General features: G+C 42.5%; 1 protein-coding gene across 1 annotated transcript in view; it reads left to right on the top strand.

Moving 5' to 3' along the window:
• syne2b (spectrin repeat containing, nuclear envelope 2b) overlaps positions 1 to 20,497 on the top strand; it is a 498,820-nt gene that overhangs the window by 130,008 nt on the left and 348,315 nt on the right. The window contains 9 exon segments of the mRNA XM_034159894.1: positions 123 to 195; positions 348 to 448; positions 564 to 684; positions 812 to 1,102; positions 6,220 to 6,815; positions 7,190 to 7,342; positions 11,024 to 11,174; positions 11,566 to 11,724; positions 16,643 to 16,810. Coding sequence (XP_034015785.1) covers positions 123 to 195; positions 348 to 448; positions 564 to 684; positions 812 to 1,102; positions 6,220 to 6,815; positions 7,190 to 7,342; positions 11,024 to 11,174; positions 11,566 to 11,724; positions 16,643 to 16,810 — 1,813 coding nt within the window.

The following is a 20,497-nucleotide window of genomic DNA, read 5'->3' as shown; positions in this document are numbered from 1 at the left end:
ATATGCAACAATTGCTGAGTGATGGTACTGTTCAAATATCCAGAAGTGATGTTTTACAGAGGGTCATGCTTCTGCACAGAAATACAAACATGATCTGAGGTTACTTTTTCAACACTCCATAGGATTCCTGTTGAACGTGGTCAAGGACCAACAGCATCTTTAAAACCAAGTGACAAACCTCCATTCTCACCTGAGGTATGGATCATTTTCACAACATCTAGACTCTTAATTATTTTTTCTTACATAAGGGAAAGTTTGCATTTTATCAACAACTGCTTCCTGTCATTTCAGTCGGGGACTAAGAAACTTCAGTGATATACAACAGACATGTGCTTACTTTTTGTCAGGTCTCCAAGGTGATAATGAAGTCTGGCACTGTGGAGAAAATAGAGGGTGAGAAGCTGTCCTCTGTGGAGGAACATCTCCCCAAATATGAGGATTTAGAAAGGTAGAAAATAATGTTGTTTAAATAATGTTATTTTACCTCATGTACACAGTCCCTTTTTTATTCAGTGCAATTGCTGTCACTGTTACTGTTAATTTATAATATTACTAATTCACAGGTATGAAAATTCTAAAAGGGCTCTTCAAGCACAACTTGCCAAAAATGAGCAGTTCATCCAAGATGTTCTGTCTGACTGCGCCTCTCTTAAAGGTCTACACACACGGCTGCAAGAGATTCAGGTATACTGTGTATGCATGTCAAACATGTCAAACTATTTTACTTGGATTTGAATTTTTTTTTTTTTCCATAACTGCAATAATCATACAAAATGCCATTAATGTGCAATTGTTTTTTGTTTTTTCCCAGTTTTTGAGACAGGAAACAGAGTCCCTGTGGTCCGAGTTTGCAAACCAATGCTCCCAGTCAAGCTACAACACTGGTGTGGAGCAGGAACGTGCAGAGCTGCAGGAGCTGTGGCGTGTGCAACAGTCTGACCTCCAGAGGAGGGGAAGCTCCCTGGGCACAGCGCTCAGACAGATTGACTCCACTGAGAACCACATGGTGGACTTCACAGACCGTCTGGACCGTTACCTCAGACAGCCCAAAGACATCACTGGCTTCACACTTTCCAACACCAACATTCTAAGAGACATTAAGGTGTGCCATCAGCCACGTGGAACATTTACACATGGTTTAAAGAGCCAGTTCATTTATATTTAGGGATTCATCTCTGAAGTCCAAAATCACTCAAAGTATATGAAGCATTTATTCACAAAATGAAGGTCAGACAACCATAGTGCTTGATTATTGGTGTTGCCAAACTCTGTCCAACACTCACCCTTGCAAATAGCTCATCCATGCCTTTGTCTCCTACAGGATGGACTACTGTAAGGGCCCCTTCACAAGTAATACTAATGCAATATGTGTAAAATTGTAGCTGCTTCCAATGCCTTGTACACCTGTTGCTACAACTATTTACGCACACCATCGGCTGAAAGAAAGAGTGTGCGCTGTGAGAGCCCATGGAACCCTCTCACAGCAGGTGTTGGCCAAATTCCAACTGACACACACGAACATCTAACACCGCTCGTTTGGCACTTACAAAATGAGTGGCCATTCACAGTATTAACACGACAACAGTCAGCGGACGATCACTGCTGAGGTGGATGTGAAATTTGTCTAAGTGCCCCACTAGTGTGGCTTTGTAAACAGACACAGTGACACGTTGGTGTGTGCGCTCACCTGACAGGGGGTGTGTCCGCTGACAGGAGTGGCTATGGAGATCTGTAGCTCTGGAAGTCATGGCTGGGGAACACATATAGTGTTTGGATGGACATGACCTAACAACTGTCCGCTGTGACCAGTGTGTGTCTGCTTGCTGTCTTCACGTGGACATACATAGAAACATATATCACTGTTTCAATGGGCTGCAGTGAGTGAGCACGCGCACACCGCACACATTGACTGGCTACCCCAGGTGAAACAGACCGTCAGATCATAACGTGGAGTGGGCAGTCTGAATGTCACGTCACCCACGTGAGCTCTGTTTCACATGGCATGGTGTCTGTCCTGCAGCACGCTGTCCACAAGACACACGTGTTGGGCAGGACACACCACCAGCAGATGTGAACATGATAAGAGCGCCCTGCTTCTCATTCATGTCATTTCATGGGTCATCTACAGAGGAACATATGGATCATACTTGTATTGGCCGCTTGATAAGAGGGATTCAATAAAATGTAGTGTTTTTATATGGTGTGTGGTTTTTTAAATACATCAATGTCCTTCTTGATATCAGGCATTTTCCTGCACCTTTTACAGGAAAGTGACGGTAACTCAGTGGTAAAGTTTCTGGCTGGCAATCAGAGCTTTTGGAAAGTGCAGGTTCGAATCCCGTGGGTAGCATGTATTTTTTTTTCTTAATTTTCACAGCAGCTGCACGATGTGGTTACACATGCTGCAGCTGCTCACACTGTGTTCCCGCGTGCACAAAACCATCGCAGTGGCATCGTGCATGCCTGCCCGTCGGCTTGATGTTTCCTGGTTCGCTCATATGAGCTGTTCTGCCGTTGTACTTAGTTGTACTATGTGTGAAGGGGCCCTAATGCACTCCTCTTCAGGATCTCTGGCAAGAGCATCCAGAGATTATAATACATCCAGAACAGCCAGGATCCTGATGAGTGTGTGCAGGCATGATCACATCACCCCATCCTGAAATCCCTTCTGTCCCACTCAGAATTGATTACAAATCAAATCAAATCAATTTTATTTATATAGCGCCAAATCACAACAAACAGTTGCCCCAAGGCGCCTTATATTGTAAGGCAAGGCCGTACAATAATTACGGAAAAACCCCAACGGTCAAAACGACCCCCTGTGAGCAAGCACTTGGCAACAGTGGGAAGGAAAAACTCCCTTTTAACAGGAAGAAACCTCCAGCAGAACCAGGCTCAGGGAGGGGCAGTCTTCTGCTGGGACTGGTTGGGGCTGAGGGAGAGAAGCAGGAAAAAGACATGCTGTGCAGGGAAGCAGAGATCAATCACTAATGATTAAATGCAGAGTGGTGCATACAGAGCAAAAAGAGAAAGAAACACTCAGTGCATCATGGGAACCCCCCAGCAGTCTAAGTCTATAGCAGCATAACTAAGGGATGGTTCAGGGTCACCTGATCCAGCCCTAACTATAAGCTTTAGCAAAAAGGAAAGTTTTAAGCCTAATCTTAAAAGTAGAGAGGGTGTCTGTCTCCCTGATCTGAATTGGGAGCTGGTTCCACAGGAGAGGAGCCTGAAAGCTGAAGGCTCTGCCTCCCATTCTACTCTTACAAACCCTAGGAACTACAAGTAAGCCTGCAGTCTGAGAGCGAAACGCTCTATTGGGGTGATATGGTACTATGAGGTCCCTAAGATAAGATGGGACCTGATTATTCAAAACCTTATAAGTAAGAAGAAGAATTTTAAATTCTATTCTAGAATTAACAGGAAGCCAATGAAGAGAAGCCAATATGGGTGAGATATGCTCTCTCCTTCTAGTCCCTGTTAGCACTCTAGCTGCAGCATTTTGAATTAACTGAAGGCTTTTCAGGGAACTTTTAGGACAACCTGATAATAATGAATTACAATAGTCCAGCTTAGAGGAAATAAATGCATGAATTAGTTTTTCAGCATCACTCTGAGACAAGACCTTTCTAATTTTAGAGATATTGCGCAAATGCAAAAAAGCAGTCCTACATATTTGTTTAATATGTGCATTGAATGACATATCCTGATCAAAAATGACTCCAAGATTTCTCACAGTATTACTAGAGGTCAGGGTAATGCCATCCAGAGTAAGGATCTGGTTAGACACCATGTTTCTAAGATTTGTGGGGCCAAGTACAATAACTTCAGTTTTATCTGAGTTTAAAAGCAGGAAATTAGAGGTCATCCATGTCTATATGTCTGTAAGACAATCCTGCAGTTTAGCTAATTGGTGTGTGTCCTCTGGCTTCATGGATAGATAAAGCTGGGTATCATCTGCGTAACAATGAAAATTTAAGCAATGCCGTCTAATAATACTGCCTAAGGGAAACATGTATAAAGTGAATAAAATTGTCCTAGCACAGAACCTTGTGGAACTCCATAATTAACCTTAGTCTGTGAAGAAGATTCCCCATTTACATGAACAAATTGTAATCTATTAGATAAATATGATTCAAACCACCGCAGTGCAGTGCCTTTAATACCTATGGCATGCTCTAATCTCTGTAATAAAATGTTATGGTCAACAGTATCAAAAGCAGCACTGAGGTCTAACAGAACAAGTACAGAGATGAGTCCACTGTCTGAGGCCATAAGATCATTTGTAACCTTCACTAATGCTGTTTCTGTACTATGATGAATTCTGAAACCTGACTGAAACTCTTCAAATAGACCATTCCTCTGCAGATGATCAGTTAGCTGTTTTACAACTACCCTTTCAGGAATTGGAGATTGGCCTATAATTAGCTAAGATAGCTGGGTCAAGTGATGGCTTTTACACTGTCTCCTTCCTCACGGACATGCTACCCTTTACCTCCAGGAACTCCTCACCCCCAGACCGCCTCACGCACCCTCCGTTCTGCAACCACAACACCCTCCAAGCCCCCAGAACCAAGCTCCCTGGCTGTGGAACGCCCTCCCTGACCACCTGAGGGCCCCACAGACTATAGATGCTTTTGAACAAAACTTAAAAACTTATCTTTTTAAAAAAGCATTTTGCTAAATATATTTTATAGTTTCTTCTTGACCTTGATCATTTTTATTTGCTTTGATTTTAATTGTTTTTATGTTCTGTAGCACTTTGAGATTGCTGAAATGTAAAGTGCAATGCAAATACAATTTATAATTATTATTATTTTTATTATTGCTATCTACTGCTGAAAAGATACCATGTTTGGGAGCATGCAGTGGTGCCATATGTCACCACAGTACAGCAGTGCCTTGGGACTTGAATAGCAACCACCCCAAAATAATGGTCCACCCCACTTCTTGAAAGTAATCATCTATTTGTCACAGCCAGGTGAAACATGGGTGTGCCCTTAGCCTTCTCCAGCTATCTGGGTCCTCAGCACTGAGGGACCTGCATGCTGGATCATGCACAGAGAAATGTGCCACATGGTCAAAATGTTGTAGTTGATGTTCCTTCACAATGCGAGTGATACTTCTCATATGAGTCTCCTGAAGTAAGAGTTCATTTGACACAAAGTAATTTCAGTGGTAGCCAAGGATCCTCTGAAGAACCTAACAAAGATATTTAATTGTCACCTTAAGTCACTAGTTAGTATCCAAATCTCACACACATACAGTATGACAAGAAGCAAAAGGACCCTAAAGACTTGGATCTTCCTTCACCTGCAAAGATATCAGCATTTCCAAATACCTCTGTCCAGTAACGTCATGACTCCACAAACTCTTCCAAGATGTCTCTTGATCTCAAAGGCTGAGGAACCAGAGCCATGAATGTCACTACACTTCTTCATTGAAAGCCTGGACCCAAGTCTTGATCCAGGCACTCCCAAGACTGCTTGCGATTAGACGGTCACTTAGTTCTCAAGTGCTACAATCATGTTATCCTTTGATTTCAATCACATATCAAAGATCACAGCATTGACAACAAAGTCAAGGTTACCAAACTTTCATCTCCAACAAAGGCACCTAAGCTGCTTGTTTCCTCAACCCTGCCCAACACCCAGTCCATGAAAGCATTGAACAGTGTGGGATCCAGAACACATCCCTGACAACTGCCGCTATTCACTGGGAAGAAGTCAGAGAATTCTGACTCCACACGGCACGGCAGCCAAAGTACCTGTGCATATAGCCTGGCTGTGATGTCCAGCAACTTGTTGGGGATCCCACAAATACTCAGACTATCCCATTTTACTTAGTTTGTCCAATTACCTATGGGCATGAAAAATGGAGGAGCGATGTATGCAAATGCTTGTAATTCCTAAATGGCTAATGTGATAGCTTTGTTAAAACCCTTGAATTAAAGCTAAAACTCTACACTATAAACATATCTTGATTAGGCAAAATTACAACAACTGTGCAATTGTCCAATTACTAAGTCCTTACTGTATCTAATAATTGGAAGTTTCATATGCTCAGAATTTGTGGCAAATAAACAGTTACACAGAATTCTACTATTATTTTTGTATGTTTTATCATAGTGAGGCTGTGGACATTTTGATTACAACACAGTCCACCTATCCTGGATGCAATGACTCATCCTATTTTAAATGTTGCCTCCTTTTGTTATAGGAACTTGATGATAATATCCAAAGTGAGATGGACCAACTGTCTCGGCTGGACTCTAAATCCAGCAATCTGGACCCCAGAGACTCCTTCCCTCTGTCGCGTGAGGTTGAGGCCCACCGATCCAGTCTTGATCAGCTCCGGCAGCAGGTCCAGAAGAGCGAGGCAGCAGCTCGTGCCCTCGACCGCTTCCTTATGTCACTGCGCACTGTGGATGAAGACATCTTGGGCGTCCAAGGTGCACCATGCAGTGATGCTATGCAACAACAGGAGTGCCGCTCCAACCTGACTTTAATCAGGCAGAGCATTGACAGTCTGAAAGCAAAAGCACCACAGTTGGACGTGCTTCTTCAGGGAGCCAGGATGACAGTCACCAGGAATGGTGACCCAGCCTCCTGCCTGGACATGGTGTGTGTCTTGGTGATAAAGCTGGCAGAAGCTGACAGTGCACTGGCAAACCAGCAGCAGAGCAACAAGAGGGAGACACAGGGGAAGTCTCTGGACCTCAGGAAGAAGACATTGCATGTAGAGTTGCAGACGATACAGGATACTGTTGAAACTCAAGGCCTGAAAGATCCCACCATACCTGCTGTGCAGCAAAGGTGTGTTGACTGCCCCAGTCCAGCTTTGTTTCTGCTTTCCATTATAGGTATATTGGTTTTGAATGGGTTATATTGTGCAAAATCATTATTTATCATTTGCATTTATTTGCATTTGGTGTGTTTCAAGTTAAACAGTAACAGTTATCTTATTATGTTTCTCTGATCTTTTGGCACTGCTTTTCAATCCATGGAGTGCTCCTCATTCTATGGAGAATTCCAACAATGTAGGGTATTCTATGTTGTGCATGAAGCTCACTGAGACATTTTTCAATTTGGGGCTATATAAATTAAAACATCTGAAGTGAAAATTGGAATTAATTTGCTTGTGTGATTTCTGAATTCATAATAGAAAATCAGTATGTTGTATTTGCCAGGTTACGAGTTTTATCTGATTTGGATGGCCAACTTGAGGCCCAGCACTCAGAGCTTCAGAGCCTCTGTGAAATTCAAGAGAAAGGAGGAGATGAAACTATTCTACAGGAGCTTGAGACCCAATGGGAGGAGACTCGAAGAGCTCTGACAGACAGGTGTGTTTGGCCTCTGTCTTCATGGTTGCAGGTGCAGGTGTATTTGTGGTATGTTCATGTCATTATAACTAGCTGTCAGAGGTGAGACGAAATCACCATCAAGTCACTTTCAAGTTATGCATCAGCAGGTCCCAAGTCAAGTCTCAAGTCATAATAACCACCAATTGTTTGCAAGCTGACTTGACACTTGACTTGGGACTTGCAGATTGATGACTTGAGAATGACTTGACAGTAACTTCATCCCACCTCTGCTAACTATAGATCACATAAAAGGTGGGGGCGCTACTTGCAAATTACTTAGGTTTATCTTCAGTGTTGTGGATATAACATAAATTCTATATAATTCTTCTGCATATCACCCTTGGAAGGCTTTGCTTGATGGTACATATGTAGGTTTATGAAGGTTATCAGCCTTTACTGTGTTCCCACATCAACATCATCTTCTGGACAGTGGTGCAACTGACCCCACCTTAAGTAAATGTCTTCAGTGTTCCAGCAGTTGAAGATGACTTCTTCCTGCATGCTAAAAAGCAAACAAACATCAAGAAAGGCTACATTTGTTATGGTTACGTTCTGGAACTCTGAAAACCAGAGGAACTGTGATGTGTGCTGGATAGAATGATCACATCCCAATCAAATGTCAATCTGGTCACTGTAGATGTATTCATGACAGGTGTTAATGTAATCAGGTTAAAATGATATCTATGTATAATCTGCATAGGAGACGTATTTTAATGCTTGGTGTAAATTGGGATGGTCTGTGCTACCTGCCTGTGGGGGTATTCAACTCATTCCAGAAAGGGCAGAGAGGGTGCAGGTTTTCTTTGCAACTACCCACTCCACCAGGTGATTTCACTGATTAACATCACTTTGAGCAGGTGGAATCAGTTGAATACCCCTGTACTCGAGGAAAGCAGCCACCAAAGCTCCCTGAGCTGAAGCAATAAGGCAGTATGTTGAGGTTTTGTATTTTTCCCTGTTTACTTTTTGTTTAAAGGTTGTTCTCAGTTTGTTTTTGTTGTGTGTAAAAGCAGTGTGCAAATGCATGAACCTCCTTATGTAAGATGTGTCTGAGTGTTGCACTCTTTAAATTCAAGAAATGCACAGCACTGGACATTTTATTTGTGTCATGGACCAGCAAAAAAACTGGTCTGACATGCAAACATCTTCTTGGTGATGGATAACATCAGCACTCCAGCACAGTGCCAGACCGCTACGTATTTTTAGACAAACACACACGAGGCACAACAGATGACAAACCATGAGGACTGGGTGTTAAGCCAATGGGCATCTGATGGAAATTAGTAATAATACATAGCTCTGTGTGCTTCTTTGTGGCTGTTGGAAATTAGGGCCCACTATGTTGTTATCAGTCACCTGGCAACAAAAACAGTGTCTCAGTTTTACAATTGTTCTGTCACATTTTAAGTTAAACCATCTTAAAATTTTATATAGAGCTTATTCTTTGAAGTTAATGTTCAATGACTGTTTTTGGAATGTGAGAGACTCAACTTCTGATGGACTGCTCAACTATAAAGTGTTTGTGTGTTTGTTTTACCTCTACTGTGTCATTTATAGTCTGTGGAATATGGCTACTTTTCAAAAGTGTCCTCTAGAGACTTTCAGCCATCACCTGGCCACTTTCTGGTCTGCTGCAGATCATCCAAATCTCGCATGATCTGCTGATCATGCTACAACTTGAGAAAAACATCTGACCATTTCATTCTCACAGGAGGCCTCAAACTGCAGTTTGATGATAGACAGTGGGGGAAATAAATATTTGATCCACTGTCAATTTTGGAATTCCCACCTACAAAGAATGGAGAGGTCTGTAATTTTTATCTTAGGTACACTTCAACTGTGAGAGACAGAATCTAAAAAAAAAAAAATCACATTGTATGATTTTTAAGTAATTAATTTGCATTTTATTGCATGAAATAATTATTTGATTCCCTACCAATGAGCAAGAATTCTGGCTCTCACAGACCTGTTAATTTTTCTTTAAGAAGCCCTCTTATTCTGCACTCTTTACCTGTATTAATTACACCTGTCCGAACTTGTTACCTGTATAAAAGACACCTGTCCACACACTCAGTCAATCACACTCCAAACTATCCACCATGGCCAAGAACAACAAGCTGTCTAAGGACATCAAGGACAAAACTGTAGACCTGCACAAGGCTGGGATGGACTACAGGACAACAGGCAAGCAGCTTGATAGAAGACAACAACTGTTATAATTATTTATTAGAAAGTGGAAGAAACGCAAGATGACTGTCAGTCTCCCTTGGTCTGGGATTCTATGATGCAAGATCTCACTTTGTGGGGTAAGGATGATTCTGAGAAAGCTCAGAAATACACTGGAGGACCTGGTCAATGACCTGAAGAGAGCTGGGACCACAGTCACAAAGACTACATTCATAACACATGATGCTGTCATGGTTTAAAATTCTGCAGGGCAGCAAGGTCCCCCTGCTCAAGTCAGCACATGTCCAGGCCCGTTTGAAGTTCACCAGTGACCATCTGGATGATCCAGAGGAGGCATGGGAGAAGGTCATGTGGTCAGATGAGACCAAAATAGAGCTTTTTGGAATCAACTCCACTTGCATGTTTAGAGGATGAGAACAACCCCAAGAAAACCCTCCCAACCATGAAGCATGGAGATGGAAACATCATACTCTGGAGGCGCTCTTCTGCAAAGGGGACAGGACAACTGCACCATAGTAAAGGGAAGATGGATGGGGTCATGTATTGTGAGAGTTTGGCAAACAACCTCCTTCCCTCAGTAAGAGCATTGGCTGGCTTTTCCAGCATGACAATAACCCCAAACACAAAGCCAGGGCAACTAAGTTGTAGCTCTGTAAGAAGCATTTCAAGGTCCTGGAGTGGCCTGACCTGTCTCCAAACCCAAACTTCTTTGGGTTTGGAGGGAGCTGAATACTCCAAACCTGAAAGATCTGGAGAAGATCTGTATGGAGGAGTGGACCAAAATCCCTGTTGCAGCATGTGAAAACTTGGTCAAGAATGACAGGAAACGTCTGACCTCTGTAATGGCAGACAAATGCTTCTGTTCCAATTGTTAAGGTCTGTTTTTCTAGGGGATTAAATACTTATTTCATGAAATAAAAAGCAAATTCATTATTCAAAGATCATACAGTCTGATTTTCTGGATATATATATATATATATATATATATATATATATATTCTGTCTCTCACAGTTGAAGTGTACCTACAATAAAAATGACAGACCTCTCCATTTTTTGTAGGTGGGAAAACCTGCAAAATTGATAGTTGATCAAGTACTTATTTCCCCCAGTGTGTGTGTGTGTGTGTGTATATATATATATATATATATATATATATATATATACAAATGGTATTATTTAGTTTGTAAGAACATAGTAGACTGAAAATATGTGAGACAATACAGGGTTAAATATAAATATTACTCCACATTCATGACACAGCTTATGGTTTGAAACATCTGACATATCTTCTCTTTCAGTTCTGTTAGATATCTGTGCTATCAATTGTCAACGTGTTTTGCCATCCACAGCCATGGGTGACACAAAACCAAAAACCTGCAGCTTAAGAACCCCCCCCCCCCCACACACACACACACACACACACACACCACCACCACCACCAACACCAGTGTTATCTTTGTCCTTTGTTGCAGGAAGGAGCAGTGCAGCATCCTGATGGATCTTCTAAAGAAGTTCCAGAGTTGTCGTAATCATCTGTCATGCACTATACAGAGAGCAGAGCAGGAGATCAGTGATCACACATCATACATGGGCAAAGACAACCTGCAGAGACTCATAGCCAAGGTGAATCTACAAAATCACGTTCACAGTGCAGTGTTAAGGTTGACAGCATATTTAGTCATAGTCAATTCAATCTACAGAACATTTAGTTGACTAAACCTTATAGTTACTCGGCCAAAATTGAAATAAACCAGATGACTAAAACTAACATTTTAGTCAAGACTATGACAAAGTGGTTAGTGCGCTTGGTTTCAGTGCAGAAGGTTCCTGGTTCAAACCCCACCCCTGCCACATTTCTCCATATAATGTGGAGTTGAGTCAGGAAGGGCATGCGGTGTAAAAACAGACAGATGAGGCCATTGGGCAACAAGTCACTTAGACTAGTGGATAGCAGATATATGTTTCAACTGTGGATTCAGGTGTACTGCATGTTCACATCTGTATGCTTGTGCAGGCCCATGATATAAAGAAGATGCTGGCTGGTCTTGGGGAAAATATGGATGAGCTGAAGACTGTTTGCACACAGCTGCAGACCCATCTGAAGAAGATTCCAGACTGCAGTGAGGCTCCATTTGAAGCAGAGGCCGACACACTGATGGACAACTGGCTAGATGTGAGCATCTCAGCAAATCTGGAGGTTTATTGTAGTGTTTTGAACTCTATGTCAGATGGAAAAGTACAGTAGAAATTCACTCCATTTAAAGTTTTATTGAATTTCATCATGGTCTAGAGCAGGGGTGGGCAACGAGGGCCAAGACACTGCAGGTTTTCCTTGCAAGCAATCACCTCAGCAGGTGGGTTGCTGATGAGCTTCTACCTTGAACATAAACACCTGGTCGTCTTGAAATTACCTGCTGAAACACCTGATCATTAATGAAATCACCTGCTGAGGTGACTGGTAGCAAGGAAAACCTGCAGTGCTTTGGCCCTTCATGGCACATGATTGCCCACCCCTGGTCTAGAGAATATAGTACAATGTACACTTGAAATATGCTGTGCATTGTAGCTCAAGGTAGTAATATTCAGCAACAGAAACATTTAGTTAAACTTTACTTTTCATTACCTTCATCTAGTTGTAGAACATTGAACTTCTATAACATAGCCTAAAAAACTTCTTTCAACTGAGACTCCTAGAATTAGTTGTTGGGTGATTCTTAGACTACGGGCACTTATTATGTCTTTTGATCATATTGTATGAAAAACAGAAAAAAGGGGACATTTCACACTTTTATAGTTATCTTTACAATGAAAGTGTGTTAAGAAATTTGTTCTAGTAGTCTATGATGACTTTTTCACCTTTTTTCAGCATCATTATATGCAAATATTACCGTTTTGTGCTTGTCCCACACCCAGACTTTTGATCTTCAATGATAAAAATGAATGGTAAAGAAACATTTTTTCTAATGTTTTAAAATATCTCTGTATAAAATATCAGTAAAATAATCAAAACATAATTGGGGTATTCAATGTCATACAACTGTTGTGATTTTTTTTAAAATAAAATGTAGTTGTACCACACTATTGCCGTAATTTCCACCACAACACTGTAATGTCCCTAAACAGTTTGTATGAAACATTGTTTGGGTAGTTTCTATGGAGATAAACAGTGACATCAGAGCACATGTATATAGCGCCAAATCACAACAAACAGTTGCCCCAAGGCGCTTTATATTGTAAGGCAATGGTGTGGTGGAAATTACATTTACAAGGCCAGTAGTGCCCGTAGTTAAAGAATCACCCTGTTATTGAGGAAAATGGATAAAACAAGTCAAGTCATGTCTGGGAGAATGTGCTGGTTCTGCGCTTTGCTGCATCCACAACACCACAGAACTGCCCTGGGTCCTGGTTGGAAAATGCACAGACAGACAACTAGTCCATTCCCTCATCTCTAAATTACCCATCTATCTGCTTCAGCCAGGTGAATCGTGGACAGCCCCTTGGTCTTCTCCAGCTGCTGGGGTCCCCAGCACTCAGGCAAATGCGTGCTGGATCATGCACAGGGAAAAGGGCCACATGGCCAAAATGTCGGAGCTGACACTCCTTCACAATGCAAGTGATACTCCTCATCATAGACCCTCTCAGTTACTGATTGTTTGTTACAAAGTCATTCCAATGGTACCCAAGGATCCTATGAAAACACTTTAACATCCACCCGTCACCTTAGGTCACTGGTTATGACCCAAGTCTCACAACCATACAACAAGACAGGCATCACCAGGACCCTAAAGACTTCAGAATCAGAATCAAATTTATTGCCAAGTAAGTTCTCACATACAAGGAATTTGATCATGTGTTATTGGTGCATAAACAACAATAAAAAAAGAAAAGGAAAAAAAAAAACTTCTGTAAGATGTAAAAGAGTCATATAGTCAAATAGGCAAAACTATGTACATTGTTAAATAAATATAAGGTAGTGGGATGGGACTGTGCAAACAATGTGATTGTGATTGGTGTGCAGATGTACAGTACCTTTCAGTGGAGGGATGACAATCTAGTGTCTGGAAGTGTAGGTGGGGCAGGGTAAATGGGGGTCTCTGGTATTTTTGATTAGTCTAGCTGTGGATGGAAAGAAGCTGTGTTGTGTCTTGAGGTTTTGTCCTGATGGATCTCAGCCATCTGCCAGAAGTGAGGATGAAAAAAGTTTGTATCCTGGGTGAGAGTTATCGGCCACTATCTTCCTTGCTCACCTCAGGGCCCTGGAGATGTACAGGTCCTGTAGTGATGGCAGATTGCAGTCGATCATCTTCTCTGCTGCGTGAATGATATGCTGCAGTCTGCTCCTGTCCTTAGCAGTGGCAGCAGCATACCAGGTGATGAAGGAGGAGATGATGGACTCAGTGATGGGAGTGTAGAAGTTCACCATCATTGCTTTTGGCAGGTTAAACTTCCTCAGCTGCCGCAAAAAGTACATCCTCTGTTTTGCTCTCTTGATGAGAGAGCTGATGTTCAGCTCCCACTTTAGGTTCTGGGTGCTGGTGATCCCCAGGTAATGGAAGGACTCCACAATGATGAGTGAAGCATCACACAGGGTGATGGGGTTGGCCAGGACTGGGTTCTTTCTGACATCAACAACCATCTCCACTGTCTTGAGGGTATTGAGCTCCAGATTGTTCTGTTTGCACCAGGACACCAGGTGATCAATCTCACATCTGTGGGCTGACTCCTCCCCATCAGAGATAAGTCAGGTGAGGGTTGGATCGTCTGTGAACTTCAGGAGCTTTACAGCTTGGTGACTGGAGGTGCAGCTGTTGGCATACAGGTAGAAGAGTAGAGGAGAAAAATGCAGCTTTGGGGGTATCCAGTGCTGATGGACCATGTATTGGAGATTTGTCCTCCCAGCTCCACATGCTGCCTCCTGTTGGACAGGAAGTCAGTGATCCACCTGCAGTGGATCATGGATTTCAACTGAGTTGCACCTCACTTGGACTTTTATTCACCTGCAAAGATATCAAACAATGATGAATTGCTAAAACAACAATAACAGAATTTCAAATTTGTGTCATAATTTTGTCCTGTTTTTTGAAAAAACTGAATATGAGATGGAAATTTATAAACAGCAACAAGTTAGTCAAAGCTGTATTTTCATTTGTCTGAACAAATTTTCATCTTCAAGAGATTTTGTGAGGTTATTGCAGCAAAAGTGAATGACAGTTATGATTGCAGAAAGTCACGTTTATATAGTTTTCCCTGAACTGAACCTATTGCATGGTGCAACCAGAGGTGTCAAGTAACGAAGTACAAATACTTCGTTACTGTACTTAAGTACGCTTTTTAGGTATCTATACTTTACTCCATTACTTATTTTTCTGCCTACTTCTGACTTCTACTCATTACATTTTCACACAAGTATCTGTACTTTCTATTCCTTACATTTTTAAAACAAACAGCCTCGTTACTTTTGGCTTCAGTTTAATGTTTATATGTATATTTCACGTCATGTGCGCCTGTAATCAACTTTTCTGCAGCACGGCTTTGCTGTGAACCGTGAACCAATCGAAGCAGTAGTTCGCAGATTGAAGCAATGCTACGACCATTGCTTCGTTTATTCTTTCTTTCTTTCGCTTAATTTTCCCCCGCTAAAACCCTAAAGAGCATACTTATGTGAGTATTATTTACCTTTTCTATGTTAAACCGACCTGTTATGGTCTTCTGAAACAGTTGATGGATGTATTTTATAACTTAAAAACGGGAGCGATGCTAACGCGTTAGCATGTCTATGGCATTTTCAATGTTAAAACTTAGCATTATGCAGTTGCAGCTCTCATCACGTTCGAGTGCATTTGTTTTCAAATTGTAATATTTCTTAAATTTATTTTTGTTTATATATTAATAATCTAATGATTATTATATACAATTCTAGAGAAAGAGGCAAAAAGAACCTGAATAGAAACACAACAGAAAATATAAAAGCAACTAACAATGAACATACGTAAATAAATACATACATAAATAAATGAGTGTTTTCTGTGAACACCTAGTGATTCTTATACCTCCACTTCATCCCTGTCTTATTTAATGAGTTTGTTTCGGTCAAACCATATTTTCATTGTGTTAATTTCTTCAGTGATTTCCTCCAGAACTATCTGCCAAACTAGAAAACTGCTACATCCTAGTAAGAGCAGAATACTACTGGAATGAATTTGAATAAGGAAATTTGTGTTTTTTTTGTTTTTTTTTTCCCCCTTCACTAAATGGATGCTGCACTCACTGCAGTTTATTGTCTGGAATAGTCCCAGATTGCATTTCAGAGCTTCTAGAATTGAAACATTTTTGTGCAGGTGGTGTTGGGGGTAATTTTGGGTTTTGGGTCTTGGGCCACATGTAGAACGAATCAGTTTTTAAATTAAGCTTTCAATTCATATAGTGGCATCTACCTTTTTTTTTTTTAAAGGTTACTTTATACTTTTATACTTTAAGTAGGTTTTGGAGCACATACTTTTTCACTTTTACTTGAGTAAAGAGGTCAAGTTGATACTTCAACTTTTACCAGAGTGTTTTTAAACTGCAGTATCTATACTTCTACTTAAGTAACAAATATGTGTACTTTTGACACCACTGGGTGCAACCTACAGAGAGAACAGATATCATGACTTGTTTTCTGTTTCCTTACACGCTGAATCTATTCCATCCACAATTATTTGATTAATAAAGAAGAAAGTGAAGAACAAATTGAGCTTGACATGATCTCTAAATTTTTGTATTTTATATATATATATCAAACATGTCTGTGCAACATGCGGTGCTTTTGCTATAAAACATACAATTGTGGTGAAATTTGTCATGTATCTGACCCGCAAAGTGTAATATTGTTAAGCGTTCAAACCAAATTTGATCAGTAACTTTCAATTTTATCTATCATTGCTTTGGATTCTACACAGAGATTATAGTAGCTCCACATCACAAAGCATCACATACAGTAAGAGAAAGAACTTTGCATGTGTGAAAATAAGTAGTGCAGTCCAGTTATTGAGTGTTTGATTGGAGCCATTCACTATTCAGATTGACTGAACATTGTTATTTGTGGTTGGTAGGTGACTGAGAAGACAGATATCCACATGGACAACCTCCAGGTGGGGTTAGAGTTGTGGGAGAAGCAACTAATGCAGATGGAAGAGGTGGACAGATGGATAGGGACCAAACTGTCTGAGTTTGCAGAAGGCCATCCTTTTCATAATGAGCAACAAGTACTCGCCATGAAGGTAAGACTTTTCTGAACTTTGAAGAATCTCCTCGTCAATCTAAGCAACATTCCAAATTGATCTCTTTTAACCCTCTGGAGTCAACTAACGTAGAAAGTCACATGACCGAATTAAGATGACATACCATCAAATACACCAGAGTCTGAGTCTCCTTTGGAATGTGTGTTGAAAGTACGAACTTCAAAATATGCCAATTTTTAAATTGTGTTGATAGGATCAGTAAAACTTGAATCGTGATTAATAATTTACGCCATGCTTATTCCTGAATATTATGGTCATGTTTGCTTGGGATTTTGTGCGGAACGCACAGCAGACAGGAGTCTGTCTGTCCTTTTTGTCTCCGCTCTTACTGAAGCAATTGCAAGGCAAAACAAACAACTTCCTCTTTATCACTGGTGGAAAAATGTATGCCCCAAACCAATCAAAAATGATCACCAACCCAAGTATTTGGTTGCTGAAGATGCTGAAGCATGTACCGTGATTATTGTGTAGTGTAGACAGAAGGTATGTAGTGCTGAGTGAACGTGGTGTGTGTGTGTGTGTGTGTGTGTGTGTGTGTGTGTGTGTGTGTGTGTGTGTGTGTGTGTGTGTGTGTGTGTGTGTGTGTGTGAAAGACCTGCATCCGCCCATCCCGATCAGCCTTCAACGTCCTACTCAAAGCTAACCGACAACTTCTATCAGGAAGGGCGGACCACCAAAACAACACGAAAACAGACAAGAACGAATGACGAGTGGTGAAGGCAATAACTGTGACGTGAGACACCGAGGAGACAGGGCCTCAACCATACAACCTACCAGGACAAACAACCACATATGAACAAACAGTGACAGCAACAGTCTGTTGTCTAATTAGTGAGCATTAATATTGTCTAATTAGAGAGCATCCAATCTAGGACACCAGAGTGTTAATCCCTTTGACAGCACCCAAAACCGAATTGTGGTGATGGCCACAAACACGCAACCATCCACACATGGAGACCCAGATCACAGCTAAATATCCGATCACTACTGTGGCTGGTATGTTGGGCCAAGACTAAAGTACAGAACCTTACCATATGACATGGACCACTCCGGCGCATCGAAGCCATACGGCCGGCTGCGAGCAATGATGGCGATGGGCCCAGGACGTGGGGCCCCAGGAGAAACCAGGACGAAAGGCCAGTGGAAGGGCACAGGGGCCAGGAAGGGCAGCCCCCATAGCCACCGGGGCAGACGACGAACCAACAGGGGAGCAGGCTGGCAGCGCTGGAATGCACCCCCTACACCCCCTCCCCCCAGGGAGGCACGGGGAGCAGCCCCATACCCAAGGAAAGCACACAGGGCTCCGGCAGAGCCCACCAATGGGGGGGACTGCAGAAGCACACCACCAGGGCCACAGCCCCCAAACGCGGGAGTGAGCGGCGGCAAGGATGGGGGGCAAAGGAGCCACCGCAACCGAATCCGAAACACAGGCAGGGACCACCGAGCCATATGAGGGCGGGATCTGGCCCCCAGACAAGAGACGAGGCCCAACCCCTGGGGCCACGAAGCACGAGGCCCCCATGACACCCAAGCTCCCCCAGCACAGCCAGCAGGACCCCTCCATGGGCCCCATCCCAAACACCAAAGCCCAAGACCAGGAGACTGCCCGAGCAAGAGCGGGGCACCATCCCACGGAGACCATGGCCCCCAACCCCGCAGCAGCCGTCGCCCCCCCAGCGCATCCCCCATGCCCCACTGCCACCACCCACCCCCCCAACGGGCCGCGGGACCCCGGGCCCCAAAGCCCCAGAGCAGGGCCCGGGGACCATGGCAGAACTGGCAAGGCAGACCCCCACCCCAGAGCCCCAGACATCCGCAGCCATTCGGGGCCAACCCCACATGCTGCACTCACCCTACCTACCAACCCCACCATAGTTGTTATAATTAATTTCCCTTGCTGTGTGCGACCCCCTAAGTGAGCAAAGATTAAGTGTTGCATTAAAAGCAGGGCAGGAGGGAGTTACGGTTATGGCATCGGTGTGAGCAGACGCACTCGAATTGCTCCCTAATACTGAAGCATTTTTCTTTTTGATGACACGCTTAATTTGACAATATTTTTATCTCTTAAACCACAAGAATTCGCATCGCACTATAACGGACACCAGAATGAGTAAATCTCACAGCAGTCATGGGAAAAACCAACCTCAGCTAACTCAGCACTTTAGCACACAAGACAGAGAGGCTAGCAAGATGGCTAACGACGTAGCTGCTAATGTGGAGCCGCTAACATTGAACATGTTGGTTGAAGAGCTACAGAAACTTCATAAGAGTGTAACCAGTGAGCTCACCGCCTCCGTGAATGTTGCTTTGGCTCCAATCCAAGCCTCACTTCAAACTATCACAGAGACCGTAACTTCTCACACCGCTACCATCACCGCCATGGAGACGGCGCTCACCGCTCACTCAGACGGAATCGTCGCTTTGGAGGAGGATGTGACGACGCTAAAATCACAACTGGAGACCGCTATGCGGGTGAATGAGAAACTTCAGCAGTCCATGGAGAATCTGATTTCGCGCTCCAAAAGAAAGAATCTATGTGTGATCGGTGTCCCTGAAGGAACGGAGGGGAATGACGCCCGGCTCTTTATATCCACACTGTTAAAGAAGGTGACCGGTGAAGCTTTGCAGGATCTGGACAATGAGCTCAAACGCGCTCATTGCAGTCCGTTTCCGAAGCCGCCTCAAGGATCCCGATCCTTCATCATCCGGTTTCAGAAATATATTCAAAGAGAACGAGTGTTGCAGTGGGCGAAGAAAAACCGCAACATCTCACATATATGGGACATTTTATCAGGCTTTTCGAAGATTTCAGCCACACAATCGCCAAGAAGAGGGCCAGTTTCAACAAAGTGAAGAGCCAGCTCTACAAGGATGGAATACGCTTCGGTGTTATTTATCCAACCCGCCTGAAGATCACCATAAGCGGACAGACACGCATATTTGACTCGGCCGAGGAGGCGGAGCGATTTTATTTGGAGCAACACAAGTAAGCGAATAATGTGGAAATTTAAAGTTTTAGGAATAACTGAATGGACAAAATTTGCAGTTCTGGTGTCTCTGAGGAGTCCTTATTGGTACTAAGAGTGTGGTTGGCTCTATTTATAAATGTGTTACACTGCTCAGAAATTAAGGGAAGCAAATTATGTTTCGAGTAATCAGAGTTCTGTAAATTTTTTCCTGCTTACTCATCTTTTTCTCCTTCTCTTTTTTTGGTTTGAGTTTTAGGTGAGTTTAGGACAAGTTTAAAGTATAAACCGTTTTTCTTTTATGCCAATTCGGGCATTAATTGTAGTTCATATACGTGGGGGGTTTCTGTTTTTACTGTTTTCTCTGTTGTCTTTTTATTGTCTTTTTTTTGGTGCTCTTACATCTGATATACGCTGTTGCAATGTCCATGCGGTTACATCTCTGCTTTATATAATAAGTCTTTTGGACGAGTATTTATTCTATACTGTCAAAGTCATACCATCCAAATAGCTGTTTCTAATTTAATGGATGGGCTTGGCTCCATTAGGTTTACAAGCTGAAACGTGAAAGGACTTGGTGGGCCTATAAAAACAGCAAGAGTTTTCTCACACCTTAAACAGCTGAAATCAGAAATAATTTTTCTCCAGGAAACACATATGCGCGTGTGTGATCATACCAGACTACGAAAGCCTTGGATTG

Source organism: Thalassophryne amazonica, chromosome 19, assembly GCF_902500255.1.
Source record: "Thalassophryne amazonica chromosome 19, fThaAma1.1, whole genome shotgun sequence".
Taxonomy (NCBI): domain Eukaryota; kingdom Metazoa; phylum Chordata; class Actinopteri; order Batrachoidiformes; family Batrachoididae; genus Thalassophryne; species Thalassophryne amazonica.
Note: the sequence above shows the minus strand (reverse complement) of the source record. Positions and strands in the feature narration are given on the sequence as shown.